At 44.5% G+C, this 19,051-nt stretch overlaps 1 protein-coding gene across 6 annotated transcripts; it reads left to right on the top strand.

The window, feature by feature from the left end:
• The first annotated feature begins 65 nt into the window (after window positions 1–65).
• CYP26A1 (cytochrome P450 family 26 subfamily A member 1) lies at window positions 66–18,747 on the top strand. 6 transcript variants are annotated; one of them, XM_083844545.1, is made up of 9 exons: window positions 66–1,206; window positions 1,411–1,635; window positions 1,785–2,036; window positions 2,144–2,293; window positions 2,626–2,760; window positions 2,949–3,101; window positions 3,293–6,110; window positions 6,308–6,420; window positions 6,650–7,185. In XM_083844545.1, exons 1-7 carry the CDS (start codon window positions 1,018–1,020, stop codon window positions 3,632–3,634), a joined length of 1,446 nt encoding a protein of 481 aa, XP_083700671.1. In that variant the 5' UTR covers window positions 66–1,017; the 3' UTR covers window positions 3,635–6,110; window positions 6,308–6,420; window positions 6,650–7,185. The 6 variants fall into 6 exon arrangements, with proteins under 6 accessions (XP_083700671.1, XP_083700667.1, XP_083700669.1 ...); XM_083844541.1 differs by lacking the exon at window positions 6,650–7,185 and adding an exon at window positions 16,668–18,747 and having other exon boundaries at window positions 86–1,206; window positions 1,749–2,036; XM_083844543.1 differs by having other exon boundaries at window positions 86–1,206; window positions 1,749–2,036; window positions 6,312–6,420; window positions 6,650–7,183.
• The last annotated feature ends 304 nt before the right edge of the window (window positions 18,748–19,051 follow it).

Genomic DNA, 19,051 nt, shown 5'->3' with positions numbered 1-19,051 from the left:
CAGCCGAACGGAGCGGTCCGCGGCTCCGTCCCTCCCTCCGCAGCCCCGCAGGGACCGGCGATCGCATCCCTCGGACGGCGCATCCTGCAACAGGACCCCGCGCTCCCGCAGCCCGGCCCCGCCACTGTCCCCCCGCCGAACGGGCTCCGGGACCTGCCAGCGGCTCCGGGAGGGGAGCGGGGCCCGGCCGGGCTCGGTGCCGCGGCTGCAGGCGCGGTCCCGGCCCCGGCAGCCCCGATGGCCCCGGGCGAGGGCGGGCAGCGGAGCCGGGCACAGGGCAGGGTGTTCCCTTTCCGCGCTCACCTCCCTTTCCCTCGGTGACCCGCAGGTGAACCTGCACCGGGAGGCCGAGACGGACTGCTGCCCGCCGCTCCTTCCTCCGCAGCCGGGCAGAAACACAAGCCGGCCCTTTCGAGGTGAAGCAGAGGACAGCGGAGGAAGCTCCTCCGCCGACGCGGCGGCTCCGCTGCGGCTTTGCCCAGAGCTCCGCGCCCCAGCCAGGGGCACCCCCCGGCCCCGCTGCCCCCGGCTCCGGCTTTTCGCTCCCCCGCCGTCCCCGACCGCCGACGAGAGGACGGGCGAGGGAGCCCCGCAGCTGGCAGCGAGCGGCGGCGCCGGGCTGGCAGCGCCCGGGGGTGGCTGCCTCCGGAGCGGGGCATTTCTCTGCCAGGCGCAGCCTGTGGAGCTCCAGCGAGCATCAGCGATAAATCCGAGGAAGAGGCGGCCGGCCCCAGCCGTCGGCAGCGTCCCTCGGGCCGCTCCCACCGGCACCTCTCATCCCTTCCCCGGCGGCTGTCTGCGGCGGGCAGGATGCGCCGCGCCGAGCAAACGGTTAAAGATTTCGGGGGGAGGAGCCAGGCCCCAATCCGCAATTAAAGATGAACTTTGGGTGAACTAATTTATCGGACCAAGGTAGGGTGGGCAGCAACCTGGGAAGGGTATAAAAGGCGGCCCGCGGCGAGCCCGGCCCGCGCACTCGGAGCTCCCGGGGGGCCGGGCTGGACTCGCTCCCCAGCCATGGGCTTCTCCGCCCTGCTCGCCAGCGCCCTGTGCACCTTCCTGCTGCCCCTGCTGCTCTTCTTGGCCGCCGTCAAGCTCTGGGACCTGTACTGCGTGAGCAGCCGCGACCCCAGCTGCCCGCTCCCGCTGCCCCCGGGCACTATGGGGCTCCCCTTCTTCGGGGAGACGCTGCAGATGGTGCTGCAGGTAAGGCGAGGCGATGTCGCGGGGAGCGGAGCAGTGGCCCGGCTCCTCCTCCTCGTCCTGCTGCTGCTGCGAGGGACGGGGGCGAGCAGCGGCTTTGCCGAGCTGCCGTGCCCAGGTGGGGATGAGCCGCTGCCCCGCCTTTTTTTTTTTTTTTTTTTTTCTCCTCTCCAACATATTTATTTTCGCACCCCTCCCGTCCACCAGCGGCGGAAATTCCTGCAGATGAAGCGCAGGAAATACGGCTTCATCTACAAGACTCACCTCTTCGGGCGGCCCACGGTGCGAGTGATGGGCGCCGAGAACGTGCGGCACATCCTGCTGGGCGAGCACCGCCTGGTCTCCGTGCAGTGGCCGGCCTCGGTGCGCACCATCCTGGGCTCGGGCTGCCTCTCCAACCTCCACAACGGGCAGCACAAGCACCGCAAAAAGGTACGGCCCCGGCGGCGGGCGGGGAGCGGGGGCCGCTGCCCCGCGCAAGGTGGCTGAGCCCGTGTCCCCTTCCTCCTCCTCCTCCTCCTCCTCCTCCTCGTCCCCCCGGGCAGGTGATCATGCGGGCCTTCTCCCGGGACGCCCTGCAGCACTACGTGCCCGTCATCCAGGAGGAGGTGAGCGCCTGCCTGGCGCGGTGGCTGGGTGCCGCAGGGCCCTGCCTCCTGGTGTACCCCGAGGTGAAGCGCCTCATGTTTCGCATCGCCATGAGGATCCTGCTGGGCTTCCAGCCCCGCCAGGCCGGCCCCGACGGCGAGCAGCAGCTGGTGGAGGCCTTCGAGGAGATGATCCGCAACCTCTTCTCCCTGCCCATCGACGTGCCCTTCAGTGGGCTCTACCGGGTAAGGTTCCCCGCCGGCCGGGAGCGCTCCCCGGGGCAGCGGGGAGTGGGTGGGAGGGATGGTGGCACGGCACAAAGCCCACCTTGCTCCCCCCGTTGCCCGTCCAGGGCTTGCGAGCGCGCAACATCATCCACGCTAAGATCGAGGAGAACATCCGCGCCAAGATGGCCCGCAAGGAGCCCGAGGGTGGCTACAAGGACGCGCTGCAGCTGCTGATGGAGCACACGCAGGGCAACGGGGAGCAGCTCAACATGCAGGTGAGGTTCCCCAGGGCCAGATCCATCCCCCTCCCGCCTGCCTGTTTCCCCAGTCAGCAGCATGCTTATCTTCTGGGCCCAGAAGGAGAGAGCAGGAGGTGCAGCTCCCTTCCCAGGCAATAAACCAGCCTGTGCAGTGCACTGGGGTCCTCTGGGTGGAGGATGCAGCCAGGCTGTTGGACGAGGTGTGCAGGACCGAGGCTGTGCCCATAGGGAGCATCCGCCACCCTGGCTCCAGCCTGGGTGCAATTATAGCATTAGTAGTAGGGTGGGTCTGGTAGAGATAGCCTGTTCAGGGCCTGTTTTATCCCTCCTCTGTCCTGTGCAATAAGGAACTGAAGGAGTCTGCCACGGAGCTGCTGTTTGGGGGCCATGAAACCACTGCTAGCGCTGCCACGTCGCTGATTGCCTTCCTCGGGCTCCATCACGATGTCCTGCAGAAAGTGAGGAAAGAGCTGCAGGTGAAGGTGTGTGTCTTCCTCCGGTGGGCAGTGGGAAGCCCCCCTCAGGAGAGGTGTCCCAGGCAGGGCCCCCCCCGACCGAGGAGGTTCCCTGCTTGTAGGGGTGGCAGGAGAATGCCACTATCAGGAGGGCAGTGATTTTGTGGTGCCGGGAGCCTCTTCCAAAAATGTGATGGCAGCATCTTCTTTTCTAGGGGTTACTATGCAGTCCCAACCAAGAGAAGCAGTTGGACATGGAGGTCTTGGAGCAGCTGAAGTACACAGGCTGTGTCATCAAAGAGACCCTCAGGCTGAGCCCTCCTGTTCCTGGAGGATTTCGAATTGCACTCAAGACCCTTGAGCTGAATGTAAGTGGGGCTTGGGCTCGCTACTCAGAGCACCTGCAAAATTACGAGCACAATGACATAGCATACCCACCTCAGAGTGACCTGCAGGAAGCCAGGAGGGAAGGCGAGGTGCACCAACGTGTCCCACACTGATATTTCAGCCCCTTTAACTCAGCGAGGCATTTCATGTCTTCTCTCTCTTCTTTTGGTAGGGTTACCAGATCCCAAAAGGTTGGAACGTTATTTACAGTATCTGCGATACCCACGATGTGGCAGATCTGTTTACCAACAAGGATGAATTTAATCCGGATCGCTTCATGTCTCCATCTCCGGAGGACTCCTCTAGGTTCAGTTTCATTCCTTTTGGTGGGGGCTTGAGAAGCTGCGTGGGCAAAGAGTTTGCAAAAGTCCTTCTAAAAATATTTACAGTGGAGCTGGCTCGGAGCTGTGACTGGCAGCTGCTGAATGGACCTCCTACAATGAAAACGGGGCCCATAGTGTACCCTGTGGACAATCTGCCTACCAAATTCATAGGTTTCAGCGGCCAAATCTGAGAGTTCAACACTTGCCTCTGGATGGATTTCTATATAACATCTAATATGTACATAGTAATTTTTATAGTAAGAAAGGCCTTTAAATATTTAAACTTGTAAATGTACAATAGTTATTTATGTCTTCTAAGTATTTTAAATGGCTATGATATTTTTCCCCAAGCACTACAATTATGGATCTCTGATTCATAATTAGATAATATTATTTCTATAGAAATAAAATTTTCCCTATTTAAAAATCTTATTGAAAGCTGGCCAGATAAGTGTTTGAAGACATTTCACAATGATGTATGTATTACATATTCTCAAAGGAATTTGAAACAATGGTAACTAGCTATTCATCCAAATTACCTAAATTGTTATTGTTTGAGAATGTTTTCAGTATTATTTGCGTCTCGATCTTACGTTTAATGTGTGAATTTTAAGTTTGATAATAAAGTTTATTTTTGAAGATCCTCTGTATGAAGATCTGCCTGTATGCTAGAGAATAGCATAACCAGCTCACGCAGGTCTGAAGTGTTTGGATGTGAAGTTGCATCTGCTTTTGTGAATGAGCTGTTTCCTATTTCTACTGTTCTCATACCTCTGCCCTACCCTCCCGTCCAACCCGTATACTTCTAACTTGTGCATAGTAAATTGTTGTAACAATGTGGAGTGATAGCAAGTGGTAGAGGTCTCTCTTTGCCAGGCATATAATTTTGAGACATAGTAAATAAGAAGCGAAGGGAAGAAGAATGTGTAACATAAAGCTTTCTCTGGAACTGGAGAAAATAGGTTGAGGGGGGAAAAAAAATCCATAAAGGTTCTCTTCTCCCGTATTTCTACTGACTTGTATAAACAGACCACTGGATTTGTTCTGTGTTGAGTCTGCAGTCTATGAATCTTTACTTATGAAGGTGTCTCTTATCAGCTGTTAGAGCAAATAAAATCTGCTGTGATTTCTTGTTAAAATGCAACAGTTCCGCATAGGGCAGAGATAGAGCATGCATTTGGTTTAAGAACTTTCCTGGAATTCAGCGAAGTGAAAACTAAAAGGCAGGCACTAATGTGAATTGATTAACAGGGAATCAACTGTTGAGATGTAATTCCCCAGGGGTGTGTAAGCAGGACAGATAAAATGCCCTAGGCATGACCCCTGTTTTGGCTTAACCATAAGTTTTTTTTGTACACACCACACCCCCACCCCTGTCCCTATTACTACACCTATTAGTCTTCCCTCAAAAGTCAAACATAGGGTGGCTCTGTAAACATCTACAAAGTAAACTCATGTAATTTGGTGTCATGATCACTTATAGAAGTATATAGACTAATTTGTTTGTTTGTTTGTTTGTTTCTGGAAAAGTCACTTTTTCATTATTTTCTCCCAAGATCAGAATTAAGGATGATGTTAAGATGATCAAAATCATTGCTGGTGTTTAATAGCACATAAGACGTTTGTGGATTTTTTTTAGGGACTTGTTCCCTAATGTGTTTGATACGTATTTAAATGATAACTGGAAACAAAAACTTCTCATGTAATAACCTAGACATGACTTACACACAAAAATGAGCATAGCTATCAAGACTTTTTCATAGTGATTTTTTTTTTTTAGTCTTTAAGTACAAGAGACATTCATTTTAGATTGTGCTTGGGTTTTCTTGGCAATATTTAGAATCTTAAATAATTTTTATTTTAATAACCTCCTGAACCATTATGCTCTTCAGCGATTTGATCAATAATCTCAGTTTAAGATCCCTTTATTAGCAATGCAGTAGCAGAAAATTGGAAACTGATCCTGATTTGGAGGTGATCCTGGAGTCTGGAGAGCATCAAGACTCTTGTTTTGGTATTCCTTGTTAACATTTTCCTCATTATCAGGGTTTGTAGGGTGTTGTAATGTTAGATGCTGATATCCTAGGAATGTTTTATTTATTCTTAATTGAAGTTCTTCATGTGTGGGAACTTTTTTGCATGTTGTTATTTGGGTTATTTTAGTTTTTACTGGCTTTTTATGAAGAGTGGGAATCTAAGTGGTGTATGGAGATTATATACTTAATTCACTGTGTAAGCCTAAGATAATATACACATTTCTGTTTCCTTATTTATTTATCTATATATTCATTTATTTATTTTTTAATTCAGGTTTACAAGGCTTTTATGTTTGTAGAAAAAAATCATACACTTAATTTTATTTTGTGATATCTGGGGGCACATCCTCAGCTGTTGTAAATCACGACAACATAGCCTATGTTAGGCACTGCCCCCATATCATTTATCTCTGCGGTTAAATGGTCTGTCACTGCTGTATAATTTAGGCATCGTGGAGCTACAAGCTATCCCAAAAAATAGTAGCAGTGTAGCTGCAGTAATATGGAGCTCAGTGTGGGTTAACTGCTAAAATATTTGCCCGACTTCTTGAGCAGGTTTTACAACCCCTGCTAATCTCCTCTATGCAGCTGTATCTCCAGAGTGTGGATGCTGGCTGCGGACCAGTTTCAGGTGAGCTCTGGATTAGTTATGCAGCTCTGCCTGCTCAGTAGCAGCTGGTGTGGGTACAGGCTAGGACTGCGGCTGCTGTTCAGGGGCAGACCTGCTTGTCCACCCTCAGCCCTCACTCCTCTCATTATGCTGGATACAGGAACTGATCCTGCTGAAAAATTGCCTACCAAAAAAGCTATGACTTCTATTTTTTCTAGCCAGACCAGGTCCTCAGCTCACTGCAGGAGTAGTTGTTTGTGCTGGGATGTTACAGCAGGCAGAGGAGGTAGGAAGAGGAAGCAGCTGCTTCAGCCTGCATCGATGCTAACAGGTAGCTCCCGGAGCCCTGCCCTAGCTCCTTTTGCAAATGTGGCCATGTGTTGCTGCATGTGCCCGGTGCTCCAAGACTCACAGACCAAAACACACCAAAGAGCTGCATCTGGTGGGGAGTGCTTACTCTTGTCTTGTAATTGGGCCTTTTGGGGAATATTTCATATTCCTTCTCTTCAGTAGTCTGTCATTTAAAATATGCCTTTTTTTTGTTTGTTTTTTTTTAATAGCATCTCTCTCATTCAGGAAAAAAAAGGCACGTGGCTCAGTACTACGTTTTGGTCCTGGAGCAAAAAGCCATGCCTTATTTGTAGTGTACTAATTCTCTGAGGCTCCTGTGACCCACGCCTCTCCTGAACCCGAGTAACAGCAGCTCCTGCCAGCCTGCAGCAGCTCAGCACTTAGAATTTCTGAAGCCTCCATGCAATGCTTAATGTGTGGTTTGTGTTAATAACACACATTTATATCCATTCTTGAACCAAAATGACATCAAAGAATGACTTCGGTGTGAACTGACATTGAGGAATGTTACGGGTAAATCAATTCCTGATTGAAAAGCAATAGTATTTCTAATTCAGGCCAGAACAGGTAACACTTACTTTTGAGAACGGTTACATAAACAAGAAAAAAAAATGTAATCGAATGCTGTAGGTTTATTGGAAATAAGAGTATATAGTTTGAATAATAATTGTTTGATCAAATAAATTATTATTTATATATAAATAAAAATAATGTTACTTTTAGCAGTTGAGCCAAGAATTTTTTTTTTCTTTCTCTTTGGTTCTTAAAAGCACCTATTGAATGAACATTATAGCTTTAAGCCTTTTTAAAAGTTATAATACTTAAGGTTTTGCACTTTTCTGATGCTTTTAGTTTGTTGTTTTATGTCTTTTCTTCAGGAGTCTCTTCCTGGACCTTGCAAAATGAGAGGATGACAATCAGATTGCTCTTCTTTCTAACCCATTTCAATTGCTTATATTTTCTTATTTTACTCTGGTCACTGATTTAGAATAAACTTTGGAGGGTTACCAAGAAAAATACTCAACAATATATAAAATATTCTATCCTTGAATTTCAAGTGGCAATTACCTAAGAGCTATAGGAAGTTTTTTAAACTGTTTTTGTTGTTGACGATGTTTGTTTTTACAAACCAGCATCTAGTTATCCTTGAAATAAGAATACTGCTCTGTTTTGTTAATACTGCACATTGACAGAAGTTTTCAGTGTAGATGCTGATGAAAGTGTTAAAACCAGCTGGTTAAAAAACAATGTGCATAAAATTGGACCCTATGTTTCACACCTTGATACTTTTATTTCTTTGGTATTAGAATTGCTTTTGTGAGGTATAAGTAAAAGGAAAAAAAAAAAAAGCTACCTGTCTCAAAGAGAGCTGTGCTGCTGAGGATCCCTGAAAATCCAACTACTTGTCCCACATTAAGCAGCCTAAATGCAAGCCACCCATTTCAGAAGTTTTTTTATCTTCAGAATGTTACATAGCATCTTTGCTAGGACATTTTCACAGAATCCCATACAGGACTACGTCTCTGCTTAACATTTACAGAAACTAAAGATCAATCTATAGATTTTTGGTGATGTTTCCAAAGTTACAAAAGGCAGTCGCAGTTCTTGTGTTTGGGACATATTGCTCAGTAGGATATCTTCCAGTCCCAAATTAGTTACTTTTGTTTACGGCTAAAAGGTACTGTGTTACATGTACTTGTCTTCTCTAGTGTAACAAAATAGAGTGGCTAGGTTTGGATGCTATTTGTTAATGCAGATAGTTTTGTTTGCCAGGTGGTTTGTATTGTAAATTCTCTGTCAAGTTATACATCCAGCATGCAATGCAAAACGTATACAGATTAGCAGCAAAGATTCGAAAAGTTTATTAGTTGCAACCATTAGAGTGATAGATTAGGAGAAAGGAAACATAACTGGCAGCAAGTTTAGAGAAGGCTCATTACTAGACTGGCTTGCTTCACTTGTTTAATAATGTCTTATGAAAAATGTTATATGAGAAGTTCAATGAATAATGCAGCTTTCATTAAGTTATGTAAATGAATGTAACTTCGTGGGTGGGTTAGAAATAAAATATTTAACATATCTGTTTATATTCAAAGAGTAAGAGAAGCAGAGACAGCTTTTAATGAATCTCAGATTAAAATATTTAAAAGGTGACAGACGAGAACTTTGGTAGTACAGCATAGTAGTGCTGTTTTAATAGATTTTTACGGATGGTCTTTCAGTCGTAACACAGGCAGGGCAATATTTTAAGTATTTTCAGCTAATTAAAGTGTTATATATTCCTTTATCAGCAGTCCCTATGACTCTGTTTCACTTGTGGATGTTGCTAGTACCCCAAAGCTACACGTACAACTTGGGTGATTTGCAAGGTAGAAGGATCGTTTTAGCAAAAGTGACTTATGTACTTGTTTGCAAGGTCATTTTGTTCACAAACACACAATCATTCACAGAAGGGTTGATTTCAATGCATTTTTGTTTTTCACTTTATGACCATTTAAGAAAGCATAAGTCTCCACAGGTTAAGCTTACACTGCCATACTGGATAACTGCCATAACATAAGAAAATTATAAACCAAAAACTAAATCAGCTGTTGACAATATGCTTTCCTACCATACCCACAAATGCCAACTTTTCTTATGCCTCTCCCTGCACAAATCCTTGGATTTGGGCCTCACAGCTTACTCAGAAGGTCAAAGATTATGGGAGGCTGTTTTTGAGCAAAGTGGGGAATAAATTCCAGAGCTGAGGGCCCCTCGCAGGATCTTTCAAGAGATAAAAGTAACCAAAAGGCAGTCCCATTTGCACACGTTAGGGTAGGAGGCAGGTCGGTAACTTTTTGCAGTAGCTGGGAGCTGAAAAGATCAGTGTCAACACGGAGATCTAGGTCCTGAGCAGTGGTCTAGCTACAGCTGAGACAGTTCAGGATGCGCAAAAAAAATGCGTACACTTGTATCAAGGCTGTGTTGTCATCATTGTTAATGCTACCTAAAATAAGAGCTTTCTCCAGGAAAATACAATTTACATTTTGAGGGAAAAATACCAACTTGCTTGCTTTATTTTCTGCTTTTTAGTTATATGCATAAGGTCATTGTTAAATTAATATGTCTGTATCTCAGAAATATACTGCTTTTATGTATAAAACGTCAGCAGAACAAACATCTTTTCAGGATTAGATCTGAATTTGCACTGGAATGATGGTGGGTCTTGGCTTTCTTGGCTGGCTGACTTAATTGACCGAAAGAAGTAAAAGGCTGTGGCATGCTTTCCCCTAATAGCCTTTATTTCATACCAAGGCCCCTCTGAATTAACAACCTGTCTGTGTCCCACGGGAGAGGAAGGAGGGGACAGGGTGATGCCCTGCCAGCTATAGCAGCGCCAGCCTGCCTGAATAGGATTGTTTTGTTTTCTCTTGCAAGTCTACATCGTTCACCTAGTCATAAACCACCACGCTTCTCTCAAATGTTTCCCTCGGAAGCCTGGGGACCACATAGTAATTGGAAAATGCTCTCTGACCTGGCAATAGCCTCCTTTTTGTGAATTGGTCTTAACTTCCACGGGAATAGAAGGAGATAGGGTGGGAACAAAGGGGAAGGCACCGCACCGCGCCGTGCAGGGAGGCAAACAGCCCTAGCATTGCAGCACTGCTCCATCACCCTGGCTGCATGATGTACAGGTGATTTTCACTCCGGTGTCATCCTTCTTGTCCCAACTTCTTGCACCCTTGGCTGTCCTTATAGTAAATATACTTTATTGATGATGCCAATGATGCTGCCTACAGCACTGTAGCAAGCTAGTGCATGCATTATAAATCTCGCAGTTATAAAGTTCATTAATCTTATCAACAGATTGCTTGAAGTAGCAGCATGTCATGACCTTTTTGCTCATTGTATGAAATGAAATGGTTCAGGTTTGTGTCATTTTTGAGGGAGCCTTTCCTGTGTCTGGGACTGAGGGAGTGCTGATCTCTGAAATGTACTAATTATCAGTCAGCATCTTTAGAAAAGATTACAAATTCCAGAAGAGACAGACACAGAAAACTGCATTTCATGGAGACAAGTTACATGCCCACAAAGTGGAACCAACTGCATTTTATGGAATCATCGTTTGCCTGTTTTGCACAGTGTCAATTATTTAATTTGTTTGCCTGTTTTGCACAGTGTCAATTTTTTTATTTTTGTATTTTTTTATTTTTTTTTTATATCAGAGTATTCAGTAGGGGAGAGAGAGGAGATAGACAGAGCACGCTGGGTGAGGAAAAACGAGAATCCTTAATCAGTCAGAGGTACTATTTGTTTATTTTGGTGCCTCCGTGGTGATTGTTCTTTTCACCTTTTATTAACCTGCAAATGGATTAGTCCTCGTAAACTAAAGAGGAGAGACCAGTGCACAACCCACTGCCCCAGAGATAAGGTCACAAAGAGGGGACGTGTCCTGAGCACAACCTCGGAAAAGAAATAGAAGTCTGAAGGCATTTACACTAGGCTGCCGTTGCACTTTACTAGCACTAGTGTGATTTACCGTATCAGCTCAACTGCTGACACCTTTATGTCCCTCCCTCCTATCCCAGCAGGCCACAGAGACACAGTCCATGATAGATGCTGGTGAACTTTTCCTCTGATCACCTTCTGAAGAACTTTCCCATAATCTATTGTTTTCTATCACAGTGGAAAACAAAACAAGGGTTTTTTTTTGACTTTCAGTTACCAGCTATTTTGCCCTAACTTTAAAGCAATGTACTGAATTTATTACATCAGTGTGAAAGAAGTTTTAAACTCTTGTCTCTTTATCTTACTCCCTGAACTTAACATGGTCCAGAGTAAATCAACGTAATTGCTGTTAGACCTACATTGTTGCAGGAATGTTTTATATTCCATGTTGTCAGTTATTTAGAACAGTTAATTGAAATTGCAAGCATAAAAGAGGAAAGCTACAGTTAAGAAATTAACTTTTTTTCTGTGCCTGCGTCTACTGTATGAATTATATGAAGCACTAATGTTAATTTCAGCATAAGACCAAAAGCGTCCAGAATACCTAAAAGAAAAAATACAGGTTGTAGATTCAAGGCAAGTCTTTCCTTTAACTGACCATATAAAATATGAGAACTCATTCTGGATTGAGAGAAGGAGCTGACCTAGCATAACTCTAAAATACCTACCTGGTCCTCACTGAATGTTTCATTTGCTTCTAAATAAATGCCATAGGATGCACCTGTTTTTCTCTCATCGAAATTCAGCACCAGTACTACAGCATAAAGGGAAAAGGAAAGTCACAGCAATGTTACATGTATTGAAGAGAGTGCACTTGAAAGTTAAAAGAGCTGTGCTGCAAACTGTCTCCTGCAAGGGTATGTCCTGAGTACGCCCTGCCTCAGCTGGCCTCCTTGCTGCCTCAGCGGGCTGAAAGGGTAAGCAGAGAGATGCGTGTACGAGCAAGCTTGTCTCACATACAGAGGAATCAGTATGTGTGTAATGGTGAGGTAACTGGCAGCTGCTCTGGGGAGGAGATATCTGAGAAAGGCTGATTCGGTGCCTGCCAGTAATGTGCTCATTGCTGTGCTGATCAATTTCAACCTTTGAGCAGAGAATTACATTTGAGGAGGTCTATGCTCAAGGTGCTTCGAAATAACGCTTTCCCGTCTTCCCTAAGGCTCTCTGCACTCTCTGGGTTGTGACAATACAACAGTACATTAATCTTCCAGATCATGTATATGGAGGGCAATGAGTAATTTCTGCCAAACCAGAATTGTCATTGCAGTGGCCTATGAAGCCATATTTTTAGTGTGAGACTGTCTTTCAGTCCAGAAGATCCTGCTCTGTTGTGGGGCAGTGGAGAGCTTAGGAAAGGAGTGGAAAGAACAGTGTCAAAGACTTGGGCAGGATTTAAAATTACCTCTCACTTTCCCCAGAACTAGGCAGCCAGTCTTACTAAACCAGAACATGTCAGGCTGCCTCCACGTGTCCTGCCTCTACCCTGTGGGTGGTAGAAGTGGTGCCACGGCCACAGCGTTCCCCTGACAGCGGACATGTTCCCAGTGAGCCCTCTGGTTTGGGAGTGAGACTTGTTTTTCCTGGAGGCTGGAGGAAGCATAAGGATTTCAGAAGAAGCTTCCAGAAGAGATGCACTGACCTTGCAGCCGAAGCAGGGAAGGGGCAGGAGTGAGGTCAGGCCATCAGCTGGGGACGAGGGCCATGAGGGGATGAGGGCCTCCTGCCTGCTCAGCGCCTTTGGACAGAGAGGACTCAGGTAAGCCGAGGAAACAGTAAACAGGGAGAGCAGAAACCTGGCACTTGCACACTGTGGCTCCCGTAGTGGATCTGGGGCAGTGTGAGGCCTCACCTCCCTGTCAGCTTCCTGCGTGTCCTTTCCAGTCCTCCTCTGGCCCCTGCATCCCAGTACCTGCTTCTGCACTGTGCTGCCAGCGGTTTCCCTGTGCTCCCTCAGATCCCTGGACAGAGGGTAAACGTGATTTCATGTCCCCTCATGCTTCCTGCACCTCTTTCCCCTGTAGCAGGCAGGCTTTCCTACTCACAGGCTTTCCCTTTCCCCTCATAGCCCAGAGCAGTGCTCTGGGTGGCCCTGGCTGCCACCTCTGCCAGGAGGCTCCCATCTGAATTCCCAGTCTCCTACCCTTGCTGAAGGCAGTCTCTCCAGTCTTTATTTGTCTGGGAAATAGCTCATTTAACTGGGACAGGGAGGATGGGCAGAGATGAGAAAGAGCCATTGTTATGCTGAAAGCAGTTAATGGGTGCCACCAGACACTTGTGTGATCTACAGACCATAGCAGAAGTCCCTTAAGCTGTGCTGGTGCTGCCCAGGGCACTTCTCCCTTCCCATTTTTCTGATTTTTTTTTTTTCCCAGTTGAAGAAGGGTCTGGCACTAGTCTTGGCATTTTCTAATGGATTGGATGGAGTAGTCATGACACACCACAGCAAAGGGAGAAACACCCTTGAGAAAAGGTCTTACAATGTGCAATTGTAATTGCACAATGTGCAAGACCAGAGGCCCTGGCTTTGGAGAGGGCAGGAGCTGCCCTGCCTGCGAATGACCGATGGCTGTAGCTGCAGACAGGGCTCCCACCATGTCCCCTTGGAGCTAGCTGTGCACTTGCTGGATGTGTGGAGGAGAGTGTGATTTGGTGGCCTGGACACTCACCTTCTCTTGAGTGTTTAAACATGCTATGAGGAAAACAAACAAACAAACAAACAAAACATTTTTTTTCCAAGAGAAAATGCATTTTTCACAGGAAGATGCAGGGCCTTCAGCAGATGTGTCTGTCAGCTGTATGTCTGCTTATTTGATTAAGGAAGTCTTTGTGTTTCTGTATAAATTTGCCTTAACTCTGGATTGCGCACTGTCAGATAATTTGAAAGCCTAATTTATAAATTAACTCAGGATTTTACACCAAAAATCATTCGCTGTCATATTTCTTCAGTTTTTCAGGTGTCTGCCTATTGGAAGCGATGTGAATTGTTGCTTTTTTCCCTCTTTTTTTTTTCTCTCCTTTACCTTCTGTCTGTCTCACAAATGTTGAATTTAGTATTTATTTCTCCACAAGTAATAAGCCCATTAGAGAGGCCAACAGTGTTGCCTTGTGACCAGAAATGTGGAATATGGGTAAGACTTTGCTGGTCAGAAATTGAGTGTTACTGATTCATTGAAACAAACCCAAGAGGCTGGTGGGATGTCTGTAAATGTGCTGTAATGAATCACTAGTGACCTCTAAGGAGAAGATAATGTGTCAGAGATTGCCCACAGGTACATCTTCTAGATTGGTATGGAAGATGGTTGTTTCCAAATTCTCCGAGAGGTATAGGAAAGGGACTTGAAATAAATCTTCTAAGAAATAGAGTGGCTGGCATATGGTGTCAGTCACCTACGAGTCACATCCAGCCCAGCTCAGCAGTGGCTGAAGTTGTTAATATATCATTGCCCTTTAATGGTCAATGAAAATGAACTTTTGATCCCAGTCCTGTTTTAAGTAAACAGATGACCCCATCAAGCAACACCATCCCATTTGGGAGCTCAGCAGAGGCTAAAGCTAGCAGTAAAAGATCTGCCATTTACAGACATTGCTAGTCAACTGTGAACTTTTGTCCAGGGTGGTAAAAGGACACAGAAGGAAGAAGGAGGAGTGAAATTTGGGCCTGATGAATTTCTGGCAGAATTTTTCAAGCTGTAGTTCCTTCTATCACAAGATACTTTGGAAATTAAAACCATTATTCATGGGTAATCTCTGGAGGCAGAAAAGGTTACCATCCCTGCTGTATCTCCTAGAGGCTACCTGTGCAGTGGCAGGAGAGAAGTCACGTATGGTTCAACTGTCCTCTGCTGAGAGGACTGTAGTGGCAGTCCAACTTCGCTGCTTTTATTTAGACGGATGCTGAAAAATGACAGCACATGTGGCTTTGGCCTTGCTGGTCTGAACTCAGTGATGAAGTGAATAAATGTTTCTATCAGAACTGGCCTGCAGATTGAACTCTCTGATTCCAATGCTAGGAACCAAAAAGGTATTGCAACATGCTGCACTTAAAGGGTACCACAGGCCACTTCTAATTTAATCTTAAAAACTTTTTTTTTCATGAACAAGAAAATTCACTGTCTATAAACCTATTTTTGCAAATTGCAATCTTCTTTGGTAAACCCAAGTCACTAGTTTAAAGTTAAGAACTGCCTTGTACCATAAAGCTGGATAACCCTATTTTGCTGGGGGGAGGGAAGGGAGCTGCACGGCCTTTCACCCTCCAGCTTTACAAGCAAAGCCAAACTTCTGGGCAATCGCTGCGTTTTCTCCCTCCCCCCCTTCCAGTGATGGCTGCAAACAAAGGTCTTTAGGGCTGGCTACTCCAGACTTCAGGACTTTTAAGGGTCTTTACTTGACTGGAGATCAAAGGTTTCTCCTTAAAGAGTTTATCACTCAGACAAATACTCTGCAGTTAGCATTTCAAACTGGGTTTACAAGTCAAATAATTTAGCAATTTCTTCCAACCATGTGGCCTTATGCAGAGGCTGCTGGATGCCAATTATAGCACCACTTTGACATGGAGTGCAGCAGTATCTATTGACAAATGTGTGCACCCTTTTCACCATTCTTTGCCATGGGGAAAAGTGTTTTCCACATATTGTGAGTAGGTCCCAGACTGCTCAGCTGGGGCTTGAGTTCCCTTCCTGGGATTGCTGATTCCTTACTTGGCACCTTCAGGATGTCTCTTCACCTCTCTCTCCCCCCTTCAGAAAGCATTTTTCTCCTTCGAAAGCATGAGAGCTGTAGAGACATAACTGGATGGTGGGCAATATTTTAGTAGGTGTACAATGCAGTAATATGACTAAAACGTATTAAACATCATTGCTCGGATTTCCCTTACTATTAAGCTTTCTCTGCTGAAAGTTGTTATTAGAATGTCTTTCATGTTAGCTGTATGAGTCCAGAGATCCATTTGTGTTCTGTGCTAAATTTTCATCTATTACAGTCTAGGTAGATTCTCTTGTCCTGCTTATTACTTTCAGCATCTTTCAGAATTGCACTGAATAATGACACTAGCACCTGTCTTGGATTCATGTATTTTTTCACCTCATCGGGCAGAGAAATGGAGTCAATGGCTTGTTTTGTGGAAGGTGGAACTTTATTTCTCTTTCCCATTTTTCTAATCATGCATCTTGCTTCTCTTGCTTCACAAAAAAAAAAGAAAAAGCATTTACACATTTTAATCTGAATGTAAAATTATGTAAGGATATCAGCTGTCCATTACATTCTGAGAAGAGTAATAGAAGGCATTAATTGAAGGGAAGGTTCCTAGGTTACATGTTGATATTAGACAATGTGCTCTACCTGCGCCTGTAGGTATGTGAGATGCTGGTTAACGATTACTTTTCATTTGGAACAATTTTTTGTTTGGGGATATTAGGTACAAAACACCACCTCTAGTTTTATATGACTATGGTAGTTGGTCAGCAGCCTGATAACTTACCAGTGCTAAACTTGTAGGATGCGTTTTTGATCAAAAGATCCTTTCCCACTCACACTGTCTCACAGACGGCATGGTTATTTTCTCATTTATGGAAAACTGCATGGCTTCCATTCCCCAGTCTAACAGTTCTATAGGAAGCTAAGGCCATTTGTCTGAATGCATTGGCTAGATGAGAATTGCAGGTTGAGGAACACAGTATTGTATTCTGACTATCTTCTTGCCCTCCTTAGCCTGTTCTTGCCTTCTCGTCCTTTACACAGGTCTCCCAGTACCATATCAGAACAGTGTCTCCACCATGCTAAAGGCCTTAGCAAAACAAGTTGAAGAAGATGGGGTAACTACATCACTTCAAAACCAGGAAAATTTATTTCTGGAAGGCTTTCACATCCAATGTAGTTTCTGAAGATCATACTGAGATCAAAATCTTGCTTCGTTCTGTTGAGAAAAACTGATGCTCGGTTGTTACATTTCTGAATCCTTCAGGAATGGACAGGACTCAAGTGAAGGCACTAACAGCTACTGTGTTCATATTATCTATATCTAATGAACTACTGTTGAATATCACATTAACTCATCTAACCGCCCGTATGAAAAAAGTTGGCAAGACAGAAATGCAAAAACACTAGATTCTGATATACTCAGGTACTGACTGAGTTACCAAAAAGATAAACAGGTAACTTTTCATTATGTTGGTGTATAGTGGACTACGGAAGAGTGGTGGGATGCTCAACTCCAGGGGAGAAAATTGATTTTTCTTAGCACAATCCTGACAGAACAAGATTATAAAGATGTATTGGGATGGCCAGGAGGCAAGATTCTAACATGGGAGTTGGGATGCTCATCTGAAAGTGAGGGGGCTTGGCTACACCTTTTATAAAGTTGAATGCCTTTTGACAAAAGCCTGATTAGGTTGATGATGAATTTGATGTTGCCATTTTGGCTACCGTGGTGTTGAGAGGTATAGACAAGAGTGGAGCTGATGTTTTTACCTGTGTGTACTTTTTATAGCTACCTTAGCACTGGAAAACAAACACCCAAACATATTAATGATGACTGGTTTTAATTTTTGAGAGCAGAATATTTCAGAGAATGAAAGCTAACCTGCCAGGAGACTGTACTCCCAAAGGCTTATGCCTTACCCTCCATGACTTAGTCCAATTGTTTCCTATGATGACAGTGAAGACCAATGCACAGAAAAGCATATATGCACATCGTGGTCATGGGAACAGTAGTTAAAACTGACAAAAAAGTGTGAGGCAAAATGCAGTGACACTGGCTTACTGTAGATGTACTCAGATTTCCTAATGGACTGTCAATGTTTCTGTGCCTGAATACGAACATTGTCCACTTTATTATCTCTGTCTGGAAAGAGGAATTGAGTAAAAAATATTCATAGACCTGAAGCTTTCAGAGTGATTTATCAAGTCATAGGAGAATTTGGAATATGAAGGTTAAATCTGGAAAACAGCTGTGTTATGGACTGAATCGATACAAAATATAAATTCCTAGTGCCTTTATATCCTATTTGGTTTGTTCATTTCATTTCAATGTAGTACATAGAGATCCAGTTTTGCAGTCCTTACTGAAAAAGCACTATTAATGTAAAAGAATCACGTTGTCTGAAAAGGAGTTATGATAGGCCTGAGTTAAGTAAGACAGGATGGGGTAGTAAGTCATACACTACAGATTAATAACTCCCTAGCATAATATTATTATGTGCCACAAAAACTAGAACTAAAATATCACATCGACTGTAAAAAGATCTTTCTACATCCCACCACATCCTAAGGTATGTTTTCTTTTGGAAGCAATGACATATTGAACTTTCAATAAAACTGGGTAAACATTTTGCATAATATATTCCTATCATTGCTATTGCTTTGTGAAATGTTTCTTGTCAAGTTTAGTACCTGCTGAAGCAAGTGGTGAGAGCAAGAACAGTTGTTCCTAGATTTTAGTTTTGAGAGATACAGTATTATTCTGTCAATACCTTGCAGGTGTTATTTTACGGATAACTTTATTTTGGCAACGGTGTAGTCATTTTTATATCAGAGTTGGTATATTTTATCATAAGCAATATATTTTATAGTGACGGGCTGGAAGAAACCCTCGTTGATACTGCTGTTGCAGGTAACTACTATCTGGTCACAAAACCCATCCTCAATATGTGTCAAACTCAGCCTTAACAACAGTAAAGATTTTTGGTGCTTCTGTTCTTAATGGAAAGCTCTTATTGACTGTCTCTTTTCTAACAGTTAGTACCTTCTTTGAAATCCAGAAAAAAAATGCTGAGCTAGATTACATCTATTTATTCTTGCATTAATTTGGTTTTAAAATTAAGTATGATTTCTTTTTTTTTTTTTTTTTTCATTTTGAGTAATCATTTCTTTCATGTACTTATAGAGAACCATCCTAGTAGTCTTCACTCTGTTGCACCACACAAGCCTTTTGATTCTCATCTCCTGGATACTGTTAGTGCAACAAGTCTTCTCTCCAGTCATTCAGTTGTGAACGAAAAATAATTTTAAGGGTGGGCTACTATGAACAATATTCCAGATGAGGCTTGAACAACACCTTCTCCAATGTTCTGATTATTTGACTATTTCCACTGGAAATGCCTTGCCTCATATATTCCAGGATCACT

This window comes from Anser anser (genome assembly GCF_964211835.1).
Source record: "Anser anser genome assembly, chromosome: 7".
In the NCBI taxonomy this organism is placed as follows: Eukaryota; Metazoa; Chordata; class Aves; order Anseriformes; family Anatidae; genus Anser; species Anser anser.
Note: the sequence above shows the minus strand (reverse complement) of the source record. Positions and strands in the feature narration are given on the sequence as shown.